This window comes from Suncus etruscus, chromosome 3, assembly GCF_024139225.1.
Source record: "Suncus etruscus isolate mSunEtr1 chromosome 3, mSunEtr1.pri.cur, whole genome shotgun sequence".
In the NCBI taxonomy this organism is placed as follows: domain Eukaryota; kingdom Metazoa; phylum Chordata; class Mammalia; order Eulipotyphla; family Soricidae; genus Suncus; species Suncus etruscus.
Window position 1 is genome coordinate 63,729,784 of NC_064850.1, and position 17,803 is coordinate 63,747,586.

Here is a 17,803-nt window from a genome sequence, read left to right on the forward strand (position 1 = left end):
TGAGCTTGACCCACCTAATGGAAAACGCTTTCCTCCAGCTCATTGATTATAAATACTTAGCCTTAAGTATTTCTCTATGGCCTAAGAAGTATTTTTGTCTGATTGATAATGATTTTTTTTCAGGAGCAGTGAGGGAGATTCTGAGCCTCTATTTTTTGGTAACTGTTAGTGCACTTGTCTTACAAGGCAGGTAATGATGTAAAAACAAACCAAGGAGCTTATAACTGTGTTGTTTTTTATTCCTTTTTTATTTTTCTTTTTACAGGTTGATGACCAAATGAAACTGCTTCAGAACTGCTGGAGTGAGCTCTTAATTCTTGACCACATTTACCGACAAGTGGTCCATGGGAAGGAAGGAGCCATCTTCCTGGTTACTGGGCAACAAGTGAGTGGAGAGACCAAAATATAAAAGTGGCTTTTCATTAAGCATGTTCAGAAAGGCAGGAATCTCTCTAGAGCCAAAGCACTCTGGTTCTGTGAAAGAGAGCAGTTGACTGCCAATAATTTAGAAATGATGGCTTGGGTACACTCTGTAATCACTGCAGTGATTACAAGTTAAACTTGTAAAAGCAACATCGTCACAAGCTTGCTGGGCCAATGGGCTACTGTGGTGAAAAGCCCGGTTTGGAAGCTCAAAACCAGTGTTTGATTCACGAGAAATCTTAAATCATTAGGACCTGGATGGCTTTGCTTTCTTTCAAGTTTCAGCATCAATTATGCTGTATTGATTGGTTTGCTCTTATTACAAAAGTGTGATCTGTTGAATTCAGTCCTTCAAGATTTGTAAAAAATACAAGTGAGAAGAGTCAGGAGGTTTAGTTTTCAAGAACCAATCATTATTGGCAAAGGAAGGAAGCTGGTGAAGTTTGTGTTAGATTTTACATCTTTCAGTATAGCTGTTTATTTGGTTCCCAGAGAGTTCATAAACAGAGTCATTATTCTGGGGCTTCGACATAAATTAGTGAGTAAAAGTGAGCAAGAGTCTAGTCCTCATGGAGCTTAACACTGAAGCAGGGAGAACTGGACTCTAGAGATTAATCTAAATATGCAAACCAATGATGTTGTAGAGAGTAAGTGGTCGGGAAATAAAAGAAAAAGGTGGTGCTGGATTAGGAGGTGTTAGCCTGGTAGGTGGTGTGGTTTGCAGTGGAAATTACAGATAGATAGCTCAACTAACTATTGATTAAAGATGCCATCACATTTATTTATACATCTATTTTTGAGCCACACCCGATTGTGCTCAGGGAATCAGTTCTGGCAAATTTAGGGGACCAGAAAGGGTGCAAGGGATTGAACCTAGCTGGATCGGCTATATGTCAGGCAAGTGTAAAGATGCTATTGTATTTAAGTGAGGAGGAAGGAGCAGAAGAATGGTCATGGTCATAACTCTGGGGAGGACTTCAAGAACCTCCTTTCCACTTTCCAGGTGTCCAATCCTTTCCTCTTAGACTCTTCTTTTCTTAGCCTCTCTTCTCGAACTGTGTGTTGCGAGCAGTGATTTCTTGAATCCACTGAGTCCTTCCCATTCAGGTGTCCCTGTGGTGGCACTTAGCGATGCTTCAGCTCTTTGGCACTGTGATCTTTTACATCTGCCCATAAATGTTTATGTGCTATGAAACCCCAAGTGGTGCACACATGAAAATGAAAGGCTTGTCTCCACGCCATTTGCTGTATTATTAATAAGTCACATTTCCCCCCATCAAATGAAAGGCAAGCACCATTTCAGAGTTTTTGCTAGTGTGCTCAGTTCTACTATCTATCTCTGTGTGGTCTTTGCTTTCTACTCTTCTTGAGAAAAGCTTCTAAGACAAGAAAAACAACTCCTCAAAGGATTTTCTCTCTTTGTTAAGCATTCTTCCTCATACCACCCAGATCTTTGGCATACAATATGCCAATTTCTAGAGATTTTTCACCAGGGAACCAACCCAACACTCCCTCCCACTCCCTCCGCACCCCCAACTCCACTCCCACTGCCTGTGCCTGACTAGGAGCTGCATTAGGAGAGGAGAACTCAGCTCACAAATTAATTTGATTTCATTTCTTTCTGAGTTTCAGAAATGAAATGGGTTTGTGCTGTTCTTTCTCTCAAAGCACTTTCATTCCTGCTTTCTGAAATACTCTCTATTTCACATTTCATTTTGCTTAAGTGCCGCCCTGGGTAAAAGTAATAGCCATTTAAAAAAATAAAGACCCAGCATTTTCTTTGCTTCCTTTATTTTCCAAACCAAGAACAGTCAAGGAATAGAGCACACTTATAGTCTTTAGGTTCAATTATTGCTACTCTGAGCCTTGCCATCTCATCAGAACAAAGCCTTCCCAGAGGAGAACTAAGTAGGTTTTGCCTTAGACCTTACCTGCAGCCTTGATTCTTCTAGATTCTCTCCTGCATCTCTATCAATCCTTCCTTACCGCTCTCCAGCCAAGACAAGTAAGTAGCCTAATCATGACAGATTAGAAACAGATGTTTTCATTTATGAACATTAGGGAACAAATCTTTTATTTTCTCCTGTGAGTAAGCTAGATCAAAATATTGCGAATCTCTGGTCTTCCTGGAATTTCTTTAGATTAAATTGGGGTAGGGAGGAAGCTACAAAGAAAACCTTTGCCCATGCTCAGGACCTTTCTAAGAGAGTAAATTTGAATTCCTGGTCAAAGGGAATGATGCTTTCACATCTCCAGAACTCAAAGCATTAGGTGTGTGAATAATTTTTATTAATTGTGTTTCATCGGAATGAGCATTCCTAACCTAGAACCCAGAATTAAGATTCAAGAATTATCTGTCTTTAACATGTCTCCATATCACATCTATCTTAAGGCATAATTTTCAGTTCACTATCATAGAGCAGAGATGCCATCAGTAGTTCTGCATGTTAAATTACATCTTGCTTCCAGTACACATGCACAGCTCATTTCATGAAAACATACAAATGTGGAGTCTACATCTCTTAGAAGGGTCAAGTGCTTTCATAGCATGGGTGGGAAACACAGATCTTTGTTGAAATGTCAACAACCACAATAAATAAATGTGCATATTTTGATTTTAAAAAGATAGTTAAAAGTGATGAAAGGAAAGAATGGACTGTATTAAGTGGAAGAGGGAAGTGGTATTCTAGAGAGAAAAAGTGATTATTAAAAAGGGAGAAAGATGAAAGTAGTGGAAAGCAAAACCAGAATTCATTCCCCCTTGATTATAAATGTCAAACTATGAGTAAAGTGTGTTTTCATTATTACTGCAACTATTTACTCTCTATTGTGTGTGTGTGTGTGTGTGTGAGAGAGAGAGAGAGAGAGAGAGAGAGAGAGAAAGAGAGAGGGAGGGAGGGAAAGAGAGGGAGAGAGAGAGAGGGAAAGAGAAGTAGAGAGGGGAAGAGGGAGGGGGGGAGGGGGGAGGGAGAGGAAGGTAGATTGCGGCCTCCCATTCCATCTGTGTCTGTCTCCACCCCCTACCAGTCTGCTTGTGCCCTAGTCACCCCATTTTTCCTATTCCCCAAAATTTTCTTTCTCTTCCTCACAGCCCCCTGTGTTCAGAATCTTGTTCTGAAATGACTAGCTCTGTCATTCTTCGATTTTAAAACCACACTCAGTCATGCTCACAGCTTACTCTTTACATGTAGGGATCACCCCTGGCTGGGGTCATGGAGTGCTACAGATACAGCCCGGGTTGGCCACTGCAATGTGCCCTACCTTCTATACTATTGCTCCAGTCTCTGAGTAATTCCTCAGTTTCCTTATGTGTTTGAGAGACTTTCCTGGGATCTTCCTCGGTGAATTGCAATAATTAAAAAGTTCTGCACAAAACTGTGACTTATCCAAACTGACATGTGGTGGATGTGGAGTCCACATCCCAGTGAAAAAAAAAACAGTTTTAGCAGTGGTAGCAGCATGTCATGGTCCTCAAAGTCATCATCTTTATCTTCATTTTGAGATGAACAAGTTGACGAGAAGTTTAGTTGATTCCAAGTCACATCACACTTGAGGGAGCAGACAACATAAGAAGAGTCCACTGTGAGAAAGAGAGAGAGAGAAAGAGAAAGAGAGAGAGTTTGTGGGTTCCTCAGCCTACCAGCCTTCTTCCCAATAACTCAGGGGTCCTGAGTTATAGGGCTCACCTCTATAGAGGTTCATCATTTGCTTTTTGCATTTAACTGGCTGCAACAAGTCCTTAGGGAACTTATAAGCAAAACATTTTTTTTATTGAATCACCATGAGATATGAATTTAAAAGTAAAACAAGGGGCCAGAGAGTTAGCACAGCAGTAGAGCATTTGCCTTTCACACAGTCAACATGGGATCGACCCAGCACAGACACAGGTTCGATTCCTAGCATCCCATATGATCCTCCAAGCCTGCCAGGAGCAAATTCTGAGTGCAAAGCCAGGAGTAACATTTTTTTATGTTGAACTATCTTTTTAATATATTTTCTTCTTTATTTAAACATCTTGATAACAAATATGATTGTGATTAGGTTTCAGTCATGTTAAGAACACCCCCTTCACCAGTGCAACATTCCCACCACCAATGTCCCAAATCTCCCTCCATCCCACCCCACCCCCACCTGTACTCCAGACAGGCTTTCCAGTTCCCTCATTCATTCACATGGTTATGGTATTTCTCAGTGTAGTTATTTCTATAACTGCACTCACCACTCTTTGTGGTGAGCTTCATGAAGTGAGCTGAAAGTTCCAGCCCTCCTCTCATTGTCTCTGAGGACAGGAGTAACTCTGAATGCCATAGGATGTGACCCAAAAAGCCAAAAATAAAATAAAAGCAAAGCAAAATAAATTTTATTCTCTCTTTAAAAAAAAAAAAAGTAATGTCTGCACAAGTAAATGGTTTGAACATGGCATTACACAAATAAATTAAAATTATTCAGAAGTAATTTTTACTATAGTAAAAATATTTCCAATGCATATGATTTTATTTTGGTTGTTTTTGGTGGCTCTGGCAAGGGGACCCAGTTTTATATTTGCAAGGTTAGTGGTTAAATCCTCAGCCTAAATTATTTTCGTGTTAAGTAAAAGTTAGGGGTGAAATTTAAATTCTCCATTATCAGCTGTTTTGGTTGATGTTTCTCCTAGTCCTTGAAGAGAATATATCTTTAGGGAGTGGTTTCTCCCCTAAATTAAATAACCCCTTGCCTAGGAGGCATACTGACCTATTGCCATAGACTTGTGCTTAGGTGACCTTTGAAACAATGATAAAAACGTGTTTTTCTGATAAGGTGTATCAAGTCATAATGTTGATACTCTGGGGGGGGGAAGCTGTTGAGTATGACTTTTCAAAAAGCATGGCAAATTCCTTTAGGGTGGCTCACCTCTAAGAGAGATATTTGATGCGTTTGACGTAAAATATTCCTGCTGAGATGTACCATATTTTCCGGAGTATAAGACGACTTTTGAAACAAAGAAAAAGTCAACCAAAAATCAGGGGTCGTCTTATACGCCGAGTATATCCCGAAAAATGTTTCAATATGCCCCTAAACGAAACAAACAAAAAATCAGGCCACAGAGTTTCCAAATCTCTTTCTTGGGGGCTCCCAAACAGTACTCAGGAGATCTGGGGGCCACTTCTGGCAAAACCCAGCTAACAGTGTTGGTGGTTCAGGGCTAGGGTCCGAGGATGGGGTGTTGTTTGGTTCATGTAGTTGGGGAGATTAACTGACGCCAACAGGGAATTGCCAGAAAAGGTGCCTATGATAAGGGACCAATCACTGCAAGGCTGCTCAGACCGCATCTCTAACTCAGCCAATCCATGCAGGCTTTTTATGCATGCAAATGAGACAGTGTTCTGGACCTCAATCCTACACTGTAAAAAGCCTGCTCAGATTGGCCAGAGTCAGAGAGGAAGTCTATTACAGTATAACCTTTGAACCTTTGCTTGTTGTGATTGGCTCACTGTGGTACATACAGTTGCAGCACAGGAATGTTCTGTCTGATACAGCGAATATAGGCCTAAACCTATGTTTTAACTGCAAAATTAGGGGTCGTCTTATACGCCAGAAAATAAGTGAAGAGAATTCAGGGCTCAGAGAGGATAAAAGGAGCCCCTGCCCCACTAATGTGGCTCCAAGCTGTGACTCATCTTACTGAGGTTTGTAATGGTTCCCACTTTATCAGTCTTTGCAGTGCTCATGCTCACAGAGATGCATCGGACCCTGATGCAGAGACGAGATGAGGAAGGTTCTGCAGAGGCAGGGGAAGGGATCCCAGATGAAGGCTGGATGCTAGCGAGATGACTTTGCCCCTAGGAAGAAAAGCTTCTCCTTGAGCCAGTGGTTTGACCAAACTGAGGCTAAGCAGGGCTGCCTTCATCTTCCCAGGATCCAAGCTCAACCCGGGCATTGCAGGGAGAGACCTGGACTCATCTCAACCCCAAGAAATGCTCTTTTAAATCGTTCATTCATAAATCTCTTGCATGGTTGTGGACTCTTCTCAGCTGCTTAGGATGCTTCTTTCTAACAACAACAAAAATCCTTATTCCGAGTTGTTTAAAATGCGCTACAGGGCAGCATCAAATGGGCTGCAGTCTGCACCGCCAGGTCTGTGGGTCAGTGGTAAAGTGCACGCCTATAGATACCTGAATCCTGGGTTTGGTCCCCCACTGCTCCATTGGCAGCACTTGGAGTCGTGGTGACAGAACAAGGACCCAAAAGCAATGTCATGGCCCCCTGGAAGCTTGTTGGTAATTCCCACACCAACTTTCTACCAACTCTGCAGGAACAGCTGAGCAATGTGAGACCCGGTAGCCTGGGTCTGGGCTTCTGGCTTCTGGCTTCTTCCTGTTGGATAGAGCTTCGGGGTAAATAACTGGTGAATTTATTGCAGTAGCAGAGGAGGCAAAGATCAGATTTAATTTTTTTGTTTTTTGGTTTTTGGGTCACACCTGGCAGCGCTCAGGGGTTACTCCTGGCTCTACGCTCAGAAATCATCGCACCTGGCAGGCTTGGGGGACCATATAGGATGCCGGGATTTGAACCTCCATCCTTCTGCATGCAAGGCAAATGCCTTACCTCCATGCTATCTCTCCGGCCCCCCGATTCAATTTTTAAAAATAATAAAAATAAAGAAATAAATTGGGGATTCCAGAGAACAGTAATTTAGAACTTGAAGGGAGGTTCAGGGGCCAAATGATAGTACAATGGTTCGAGAGGGCATATGCCTTGAACACAGCCAAACCAGTTTCTATTCCCAGCATCCCATATGGTCTCCAAAGCACTGCCAGGAGCAATTCCTGAGTGCAGAACCAATAATAGCCCCTGAGTACCTTCAGGTATGGTCCTCAAACAAAAACAAAACAAATAGCTGTTCTGCATAGCTGCTTATTTGGTGTACAGCATATGGTTTGCTCCAGGAAAGGTAGAACTGAGTTACCCCTAATTCAGTCAGTGTTATAGCCATTGAATCAGCCCCTGACCAGGAACAGCCTGGACTCCACAACCCCAGTAGTCACTGCTAGAGTGAGATTCTGTCTTTCCCCCCAAATTTCTTGCAGAACTATCACTTAGCTACTAGATTTTATGACATATTTTAAATGGACATCCATCAAAGTCTACCATAAGTGATCTTGCCTGGAGAAAAGGAAATAATGGTTATCAGTAATGATAAGCACTGTTAAATCTATTCTATATATTTAGCATCTTATAATAGCCAGGGTTTATTTAAAAAATGCATGCACATAAAATGTGTCTTTCTCTGTGTATGCGAAATAACAATAGAGTACTTTGAAGTAGGTTGGCTGTTAGTATTTGCATATTGTAGCTAATTAACAACCCCTGTAACATCATCCTGAGGGAAAGGTCTACTGGCAACTTATTCATTATCTTCTATTATTGTGTATCATATTAAAATGACAGGCATCTTACAATATACAAGTCATCAAAAATTTTAGTGATTAGAACTAAAAGCAATTTAGCTAAAGCTGTTTTCTACCTTCATGATGAGTGAAATTTATCCAAAGGGGACTTCAGCTTATATAGTATTTCTTCAATATCTCCCTTGAATTTAATAGCACAAAGATCGCATGTAAAAGAGCAATAAATTAATTTTACTAAGTACATAAAAGACAAGGCCAGCTGCTCTGAAATGAGCACAAGCCCTGCCTCCAACAATGAAAATATAATTATGTTTGTCATAAAAGGTAAGGAAGTTGCAGATCGGGATGCTGTTTCAGGAATAAATCACTGATCCTCCTTCAGAGCTATGCGATTTGACAAATGATGCTGGAAAAAAATGGTATCAGGCCTCAATTTAATAAGCATGTTTGAGTGTTCAAATTAGCATGTAAATAAATATAGCTTTCAAGTGGCTGGCACACCACTTCCTAAAGTTCCTCTCATTCAATGGAGACCACCTCTAGCTCCTTCCCTTCCTTTTTTTCATGTTTTTATTTACGAAGTTATTTACAACAGGGTTTCAGACATACGATGTTCTTATCTCCAATCCATCAACCCATGACCCCATTCTCCTTAGCTCCATCCTTTCAGCCTGTGACCCCATCCCTCCATTATTGAACCTATGTTCCCGCCCACCTGTCCACCAATCTTGAGCGATACATTTACACTGTGATGTTGTAGTGAATTAACTTACTAGACTAGAACCTATTAGAACTAAAGACATTACCAAAATAACATTTTTCCCCAATGTTGTGGCTCAAATCAGGTCTCTCATAAAAGCCTGCTTTCTGCCACTGAGCTCCATGCGCAGCTCCCAAAACTGAGGTGAAGTCAAGTCCAAGTGAACTGTATGTACGTACCAACTTCAGAGCATTGGTGCTTGATTCTAAGCTTTTAACTACTCTCACCTGGTAGGAACTACTAAAGTGAAGGCCATCCTCTTTGCTTTTGGCTTGATTGCCTAGTTCAAGGTTTAGAGACTCTTAAAATATAGGTTGGAAGGAATGGAGACATTATTCAATTTTTTGTTTGTTTGGGGGGGTCCACATCCAGGAGTTCTCAGAATTCATTCCTGACTCAGTTCTCAGGGATCACTCCTGGCAGTGCTTGGGTGACTATATGCAGTGTTGGGGATGGAATTTGGGTGAGCTACTTACTGTCCTTTCTCTCCAGTCTTGGAGGGCTTACAGAATATGGTCCAGATCTTTGCCCCCACCCTTCCTGTTGTTATTCCCTCTTCTGTCTCACAAGTCTCTACAGGATTAATCTGTTTACCCTTAGAGTAATAAAATCAGGTACAGAGTTTTGGGAAGCTTTTTCTTTCTTTCTTTTTTTTTTTTTTCTTTTGGCAAGGGAGTGTTTAGGCCATACCTAATGATGCTCAGAGAGAATCTTGGCTCTGTGTTCAAGAATCACTCCTGTTTAGAAATCACTATGGTCCGGAAACCATATTTGATAGCGGGAATAGAATAAAAGTTGGCTACATGCAAGCAAGTGCCTTAGCCCTGTGCAATCTCTCCATTCCAGTTGCAAGTTTTTACAAGTACTTGATGACTCCAGAATCACTTTTTTTTTTTTTTTTTTGGTTTTTCGAACCACACCCGTTTGATGCTCAGGGGTTACTCCTAGTTAAGTGCTCAGAAATTGCCCCTGCTTTGGGGGGATCGAATTGCAGTCCTTCCTTGGCTAGCACTTGCAAGGCAGACACCTTACTTCTAGCGCCACCTCACCGACCCCCAGAATCACTTTTAAATAAGAAATTTTATGAACAGTGTATGCACCCTATGTCTGTCTTTTCTGGATAGATTGTTCCTGACTGTTCTCAGTCTTAGTCTGCTTTCAAGGCCAAATTCTAGAGTGACTGGGACTGGCCTTTCATCTCACACATTCTGAACCCAAAGGCACTTTGAGGATGTTTGCCGTTTACATAGATGGCAGGTACCAGCTGCTGGGCAGAGCAGGTCTAGCTGGGCTTGCCTGATGCCCAGAGCTTCCCTGGCACACATTAGCTGGGGCTTTTTCATGCATAGTTGACTCTGTAGTAACTGATTGGCACCTTTGGGGTCATCTTTCCACTGACTCATAATTTTTTCTCACTCTTGAAAAAAGGTTTCCTTATCCCCCAGTATTCTCTAGTTAAAGCTGAAAATTCAACTCATCATATTTACACAATAAAAAAAAATCCATTCTGCCTTGTTTTTAATTGCAAATTCCACTCCAGGGACTAGTTCTCCTGCTTAGGAGGCAGCCTCGCCTTGTCCTAGAGTAGCAAGTGCAGTCAATTATGGTAATGAAATGTCAATAAATATAAAAATTTAATACAGTCTGCTCCGGGTGAGTGGCAGATGAGGACTTGCCTCCCAGACAGATTTGCTGCTGCTGCAAATATTAAATGCACCTAAAAGAGGATCCGGTTTCCTGAGCACGTGCCGTGCCATGAGCAGAGGTGGAAGTACCAGGTAGAGCTGGGCTTTCCTGTTACGTTGGATTCATTCACTGTGGGAAAGTCTGCACGGGGGTGGGGAATGGGGGCTGACAGCCGCCCAACATCTTAACTCATGGCAAATTGAGCTTTTGTGCCCAGGAACAATCTAAAGCCAGAGTGTTGTGATGCTTTTGTTTGTTTGTTTTCAAATGAAGATTATCTACCACTTTTTTAACCTTTCATTATAAATATTTTTATTTAAACCATTGTGATTTGCAAAATTATTCATAGTTTTAGACATACATTGTTTCAGCACCAGTCCCACCATCAGTGTCAACCTCCCTCCACCAATGTTCCCAAAGCCCATTTCATGCCACCCCCTCCCTACCACAGCCAGCCGTCATAGCGGGCACGTTTGATGGGGGGCAGGAGAATTTGGGCCACATTCATTGACGCTCAGCGGTTACTCCTGGCTATGCGCTCAGAAATCGCTCCTGGCTCAGGGGGCCATATTGGACCCCGGGGATCAAACCAAGGTCAGTCCTGGGCAGCCATGTGCAAGACAAACGCCCTATGTTGTGCTATCACTCCAGCCTCCTACAGGCACATTTTTAAATTTGGTGGGTTTAAGTTTGGATCTCATGATATTCGTGTCGTTGACTCTCACTTGGATATTTAGTTCTGTTCTTTCTTAACACCACCAATGCACCTGGAACCCGTTGGCCCCTCTCCCCTTCCCCTGTTATTTTATATGTGCCTTTCTCCTCCTCCACTTAATTTCTTTTCTTCTCTTCATTATATTCTAAGACATAGAGTATACTCAATAATCTCCATTTAAACCATTGCATTTCTTCATGCAATTATTCTAAATATCACATAAATGGTATCATTATTTATCTTTGTCTTCTGGCTTATTTCATTTAATAAGTTCATATCTTTCAGTTCCTTTCATTTTCTAGGTCAAGAAATTATGCTTAAAAGTAAAGTTATTGTTTTCTTTAGTGAGTAATATATCCATACCCCTAGGAAAATGAGGACTTAAAAAATGAGGCATTCGGATGCCACAGTCTTTTAGGGAAAGTAGCCAGTTGAAGATGATTCTAAAGAATCTTAATAGATTCTCCTCATCACCCATAAGCGTACCATTGTCAACAATGACCACTTTAAAGTGGAGTGTTGGGGATAGAGTCATAGTACAGCACGGAGGATATTTATCTTGCATATTAATGCCTTGGGTTCAATCCCCAGCACCACATAGAGTTCTCTGAACCCCATTAGAAATGAATCCTGAGCACAGAGCCAGGACTAAGCCCTAAGAACCACTGGGTGTGTCAAAAATAAATAAATACATACATAAATACATAAATAAAGTGGAGTCTCTTGAGGCATGGTAGGAGAGTAGGTATTTTGAATGCTGGAGGCCTGGGTTGAGTGCCAGCCTTACATGGTTCCCTCCTCCAGCATCATGAAGAAAGAGTCCTGAGCTGGGCATTGCCACCAGCACCATAAGCAGGGCCCAAAGTTCACCCCTTCAAAAACCAAAAATAGACACAATCAAACAATGTAGTCTCATACTAAAAGATACTATTGTTGTTGTGGTAGTTGTTGTTGGGTGGGTTTTTGTCTTTTGTTTTGTTTTGTTTTGTTTTTGTTTTTGTTTGCCACACTTAGTTGATGCTCAGGAAATACTTCTGGTTCTGTGCTCAGGTATCACTCTTCTTTTTTTTATATAATTTTTATTTTGATCATAGTGGCTTACATATTGTTGACAATAATATTCTAGGTACATATTTACATAAAATCAGGGGGGATTCCCATCCCTAAATTGTCCTCCCTACACCTCCGTTTTTGTCCTACCTCCCATTTTCTCTTCCCTCCCCCCCAGGGTGGCTAGAATATGTGATCCCCTCTGTATTTGACCTACTACTCAGGTATCACTCTTAAAGGATTTTAGAGATGCCAAAGATAAAACTTGGTCGGCCCTATGCAAGGTGCATGCCTCACTTGCACTGTACTATGGTTCTAGCCCCCAAATAGAAATATATTTTTATCTTATTTTTCTCACATAATAGTTATCTGAGTGTGCAATAGAATGCTCTCCTGGATTAACCTTTTATAGATAAGATATTTTCCTAAAACAATTTCTTGAGAGTTCAAATTTTTAATCCCATGCAAAGACCTACTTTTCCATTAGAAAAGCATTCATATCCACCTGGGTAGCTCCATCTGGATAAGTACAAAAATTAGATAGTCAAAGTCTTGTCCCTACAAATGTATGACATTTATTCATTTTCTCTGAGTAATTGTGAAATCATTTAGGACAGACTATGTCTAAAATCCTCTCCTTGGGGAAATTTTCATCTGTCTTTGCAACCCAGATCCAACCACAATATCTTTTTTGTTGTTGTTGTTGTTTGGGTCACACCCGGCAGTGCTCAGGGGTTACTCTTGACTCTACACTCAGAAATCGCATGTGGCAGGCTTGGGGGACCATATGGGATGCCAAGATTCAAACCACCGACCTACTGCATGCAAGGCAAATGCCTTACCTCCATGCTATCTCTCCGGCCCCCAACCACGATATCTTATGTGTGTCAGGTGTGATCTGCATTTCTGATTCTGTGCATCATTGAAATCTTGTTTCTGCCTTGTAGGTGGACTACGCCATCATCGCATCGCAAGCTGGGGCCACCCTCAACAACCTCGTGAGTCACGCACAGGAATTGGTGGCAAAACTTCGTTCCTTGCAGTTTGATCAGCGAGAGTTTGTGTGTCTGAAATTCTTGGTGCTCTTTAGTTTAGGTAAGGAAACTTTCTTTTACTATACCTAACTGCAAGGTTCTAAATGATGGTCAACTACTTAGTGTCTTGAACACAAGCATGTTCTTTAATTTGTTCTCCCATCCCATCATAAGGTCTTTCAGGCTAAGCCTGTGAATGAAGAGTACTGGGCATTTTCACACATAAATGCTGTCTTGGATTAGAGGCCCTACTCAACTCTCAAAGGAAAAAAAGAGTATAAGAGGGGCCGGTGAGGTGGCGCTAGAGGTAAGGTGTCTGCCTTGCAAGCGCTAGCCAAGGAAGGACCGAGGTTCGATCCCGGTGTCCCATATGGTCCGCCCAAGCCAGGGGCAATTTCTGAGCGCAGCCAGGAGTAACCCCTGAGCATCAAATAGGTGTGCCCCCCCCCACCAAAAAAAGTATAAGAGATGTTGTCCACTATGAATATATTGTTCACGAATGTCTTTCTGCATGGTGCATTTCCTCTCAATGATGAGGTTGGGTTATGGAAAGGAGGTATTTGTCTGCAGCCCTAAATTGCCTTCAACCATGAACATATTTTGAGGGGAGATAGCACTCCAATCAAGCAGAGGCTGAGGTTTAATTGAGATGGCTTCGGGAAGACATACTGGATGGAATTTATGCTATCTTTCTGCTGTGGGTTGTTCTATAAGCTTTCTGTTTGAGACTGCTTCCCTACTGCTTTTATTCTTATAAAATATGACTAATAGTTAAACCCTGCTTATCAACTTTCCACAAAGAATAACTAGAAAAGTCCTTAGAACCCCATGTACCACTGTGCAAGTATAAAAGATGATGGTTGTCAAGGGGAAAGGATGCTTCTTTAGGAACTCTCAGGAGAAGAAAGATAACTAAGCAAGACAGATTAGCTAAATCAAGGTTCTCAGTGAGTCAGTAGAGAAAAATCACCACTGCTTGGAATAAAAAAAGGATTAAGGAGATGGATTTTTATTGACTTCAAAGGAACAGATTTTTCTGCCTGTCCCATACTTGATTTCTGTATTTTGTTGGCTTAATAAAGCCAACTTCAATAAACTTTTTGCCAAGTCCATTCATTACTTACTCACAGACAGCTGAGGAAGGCAACTTTCCTTGAATGAAAAAAAAGGGCTGAAATCAGATTTACCAACATATGTTTTTTCTTTAGGCTTGCGTTACAAGATAGTTGTGAATTCATAGCCTAAGAAATAAAACAATAAAACAAACTGCAAAGTAAACCAGATGTGTCTGCTCTCCTAATTTGGTGCTTTCTTTTTAAAATGCTTCTTGACAGGGCCATACAACTGTTGCTAATAAAAGAATAGTTTGAAGTAATAGAACCAGAGTTAATTTTTCACATGTAGTCAACATTGAAAATAAGAAGAACATTTTCCTAATTTGGAAAATGTGATAAATGGAGCAAAAAGAAATGTTCCTGAAAATGTAAAAAGACAACAGAATTTCATAGATGTAATGTTCAAAGGTTTACAGTGCCAGAACTGAATCTGTGTGGTTTATGTATAGCCACAAGAAACAGGAAAGTTCTATTCCTGTAAGTCTTTGACCCAAAACAGCTTTTAGAAAATCCAGATCCGGATAGCATTGAGATGCTTGCTATTCTCTGTCTCACAAATCTGGTTTATTGTAAGATCATAGACTTTCCCAGCTAGGGGATTTGATCAGCAATTATATGAGAAGCATGGTAATCAATGTGTAAGAAAATTGTGTAACATCTTCATGATAAAAGATCTCAAGAGTGTCATCTCTTGTAGGTGGGATTTCAATTGAGCTGAATAAGCTATTATACTTGAGGGCGTCGGCATCTGTTCAGAGGCATGTTTACTTTTCATCACTTTCTTCTCATTTTTCACAAGTGCAATATTCTCTGCTGTGGGAAGGAGAGTGGAATTTTCTAATGTGCTTTTGACTTTTGAACCTCACAAATTCAAATTGCCTTCCTGAATTATGGGCTGTGCACATACCAGAACCTCACCCTCTTGCTCCATGTCTGTTGACTGTCTTACAAGTTCCTTAAATCATGTGTTTGTTGTAAAAAGAAAAACAGAAAAGTCATGGTTTCCAGATCTTTTGGGCCAAGAGTTGATTTTAAAGAAGGAAAAGAGAAAAAAAAGTGAAGGTCAAGTTATCTGTAACTTATGAATGGAAACATTTTTACAGATAAAAACTAGAAATAACTATTGGGTAGCAACTTTATTGGGTATTTGGATGATGAATTCTTCCTTCATCCCCAAACCTGTTTCTCTTGGCCATTGGAGTCCTCAGATCATTGTGTTTTCCAGATAGGCTTAGGGAGAGAAAGCAGGTGTAAGTTTCAGAGAGTGCAGCATCTAAACTAGAAAGAAGGTACCAGTGTGTCAAGGCAGGAGCATGTTTGTTAAGACTGGAGTACTTGCAGTGGTCAGAATGATGTGAGGAAGGAGATGATAGAAGTAAGAGCCCAATGTAGAAGACTTTACACCCAGAAGTCATTCAGGGAAGCAATGGGCAGGAGAATGGCCATCCAGAGTGCATTCATATCTTCCTTCTGCAAGGACTAGGGTAAGGAGGAAGGTCTTAAAATTCTTTTTACAACCTGAAATAGATTTGCCCTTTAGTAGAGTTGAGAAAGGGAACAAAGGGAAGTGGCTGGGAACTTTGCTCAGCAGTGAATTATTTTATATGCAACACCAGGAATTCAGTCCAGGGCTTGACTCATGCAAGACACATGCTCTACTACTGAGTCCCGTTCTCCGCACCCCAAGTAGTTTTATTGCCCTGCCACTCCCCCAGTACTAGAAAAGGGACAAGAAACTAAAGGAGTGCTTATATGAGTTGCAAACCACTGTGATGTGGTTGAGATGGAGTTATGAGTGAATCCCAGGTTTCTGGATGCTTTTGTAGGAAGAGAAGAATCTACAGGAACTATGGCTGGTGGTCAAATCAAAACAAGTTCTGGCAAAACTATACCCTCCTAAACTATACCCTCTTATATTGTCAATTGTATAATGATTTCTTTGAAAGCTGATGACAGTATTCAAATGAAATGTGCACTTGACTAAAATTTCCCAGCATGCCATTTGGTATTTTTTGGTTTTGCCTCAACTTGTAATTTTAACTTGATTAAGATGGTTGAATTGGAGCCAGAAAGATAATACAGCAAGTAGGGTGCTTGCCTTGCACGTGACTGATACAGATTTAATACCTGGCATCCCATATATATGGTTCTATTAACCAGCCAGGAGTGATTCCCATGTACGCTACTAGGTGTGCCCCCCCCCAAAAAAAAAAGATGGTTGGATTAAGCTAGTCAAAAAAGGAAAAATGAAAGAAAAATCTCTTGTTGGAACTGGAAACAGTTTAGGGGTTAAGGTAGTTGCCTGTATGTAGCTAACTCCAGTTCAATCCCTGGTACCAAATATCATCTTCTGAGCGCAGAACCAGGAGTAAATCCTGAAAACTGCTGGGTGTAGCCTCAACATAAAAATCAAAACTAAGAAAAGCTCCCTTTATCAGGACATTTCCCTGTGTGTCGTCTAGAGTCCATAGACCCAGTCTGTCTCATCTATCTGTGGAGTTTTCTGAGATGCCTGTAAATTAAATGACCTTGCTACCTCTGAAATAACAGAAGCTGAGTCCACTAATAACTTTGTAAAAGAGGAGACAGATATTCTAAGGCGGCCAGTTAAAATTAATGATTCATGCACAGCCAGAATGAAATTTGAATGCTTATTTATTAGTTTGTATTTCCTCCTCCCCTCAAGGAATCCATGACTGGCGAGAGTAGCGTTGCTGTCTGTCAACCAACCAACAGGGGAACTAATACCACTGGGGAAGCACCAGGTCCCTATCCTCACAATCTTTGGGGAAGCAATGAGTCCCTCCCCTGGGTCTGGCTGTGGCATCCAAGCCAAAGATCAGTCGCATTACCTCACACTGTCTCTTGGAAACACTGAATTGGCTGCCCATTTGCTGTTCTTTAACTGTAGCCTCTGAACAGTGCTGTGGCAGGTTCACTCCCATCAGGAATGTCAGTGTGTTTAGTGCTCAAAGCAGCAAGTAACAGGATATGCTATCTAAGTTGCCATCTGAGATCTAAGCCTCAGTGACTGGCTCTCTCTAGTTTAATCCCAGCATGAGAAAGGTTGGTGGCAAGTATTTTCTTCATTGGCCAGCCAAGATTTCAGAAGGTACATCTCAGTTGTTTTTAAAATGTTGTGTTTTAGGGCTGGCGCGATAGTGCAGTGGTAGGGTGTTTGCCTTGCATGCGGCTGACCCAGGATGGACTTGGGTTCCATCCCCAGCATCCCATATGGTCCCCCAAGCCAGAAGCGATTTCCGAGCTCATAGCCAAGAGTAACCCCTGAGCTTCACCAGGTATGGCCCAAAACCAAACAAACAAAAAAAATGTTGTGTTTTTACTTTTTCATTTTCCTTCTTCCTCTGCCTCCCACCTCTCCCTCCTCTCCCACAAAAACACACACTTTGAATTTTGGGCCATACCCTGCATTGCTCAGGTCTTCCTCCTGGTCTGGGCCAGGGATCATTCTTGTCAGTGCTGAGGATGCAGTCCCAGAAAACTAACCTGGGTCAGGAAACACCCAAGGCAAGTGCCTTAACCCCTGTATTATCTCTCTGGCCCCTGTTACTTTCTTTAAAGTAATTAACATCAGTGTAAAAAGTAACTAATATTTGCCTTAATTCTAAGTT

At 41.3% G+C, this 17,803-nt stretch overlaps 1 protein-coding gene across 2 annotated transcripts in view; it reads left to right on the plus strand.

Annotated features, from left to right (window-relative positions):
- Window positions 1-17,803, plus strand: part of NR5A2 (nuclear receptor subfamily 5 group A member 2) — a 142,570-nt gene that overhangs the window by 83,095 nt on the left and 41,672 nt on the right. For both annotated transcript variants that reach the window (XM_049770644.1, XM_049770646.1), the window contains 2 exons: window positions 266-385; window positions 12,970-13,117. In XM_049770644.1, the coding sequence (XP_049626601.1) occupies window positions 266-385; window positions 12,970-13,117 (268 nt within the window). The remainder of the gene's footprint in view (window positions 1-265; window positions 386-12,969; window positions 13,118-17,803) is intronic.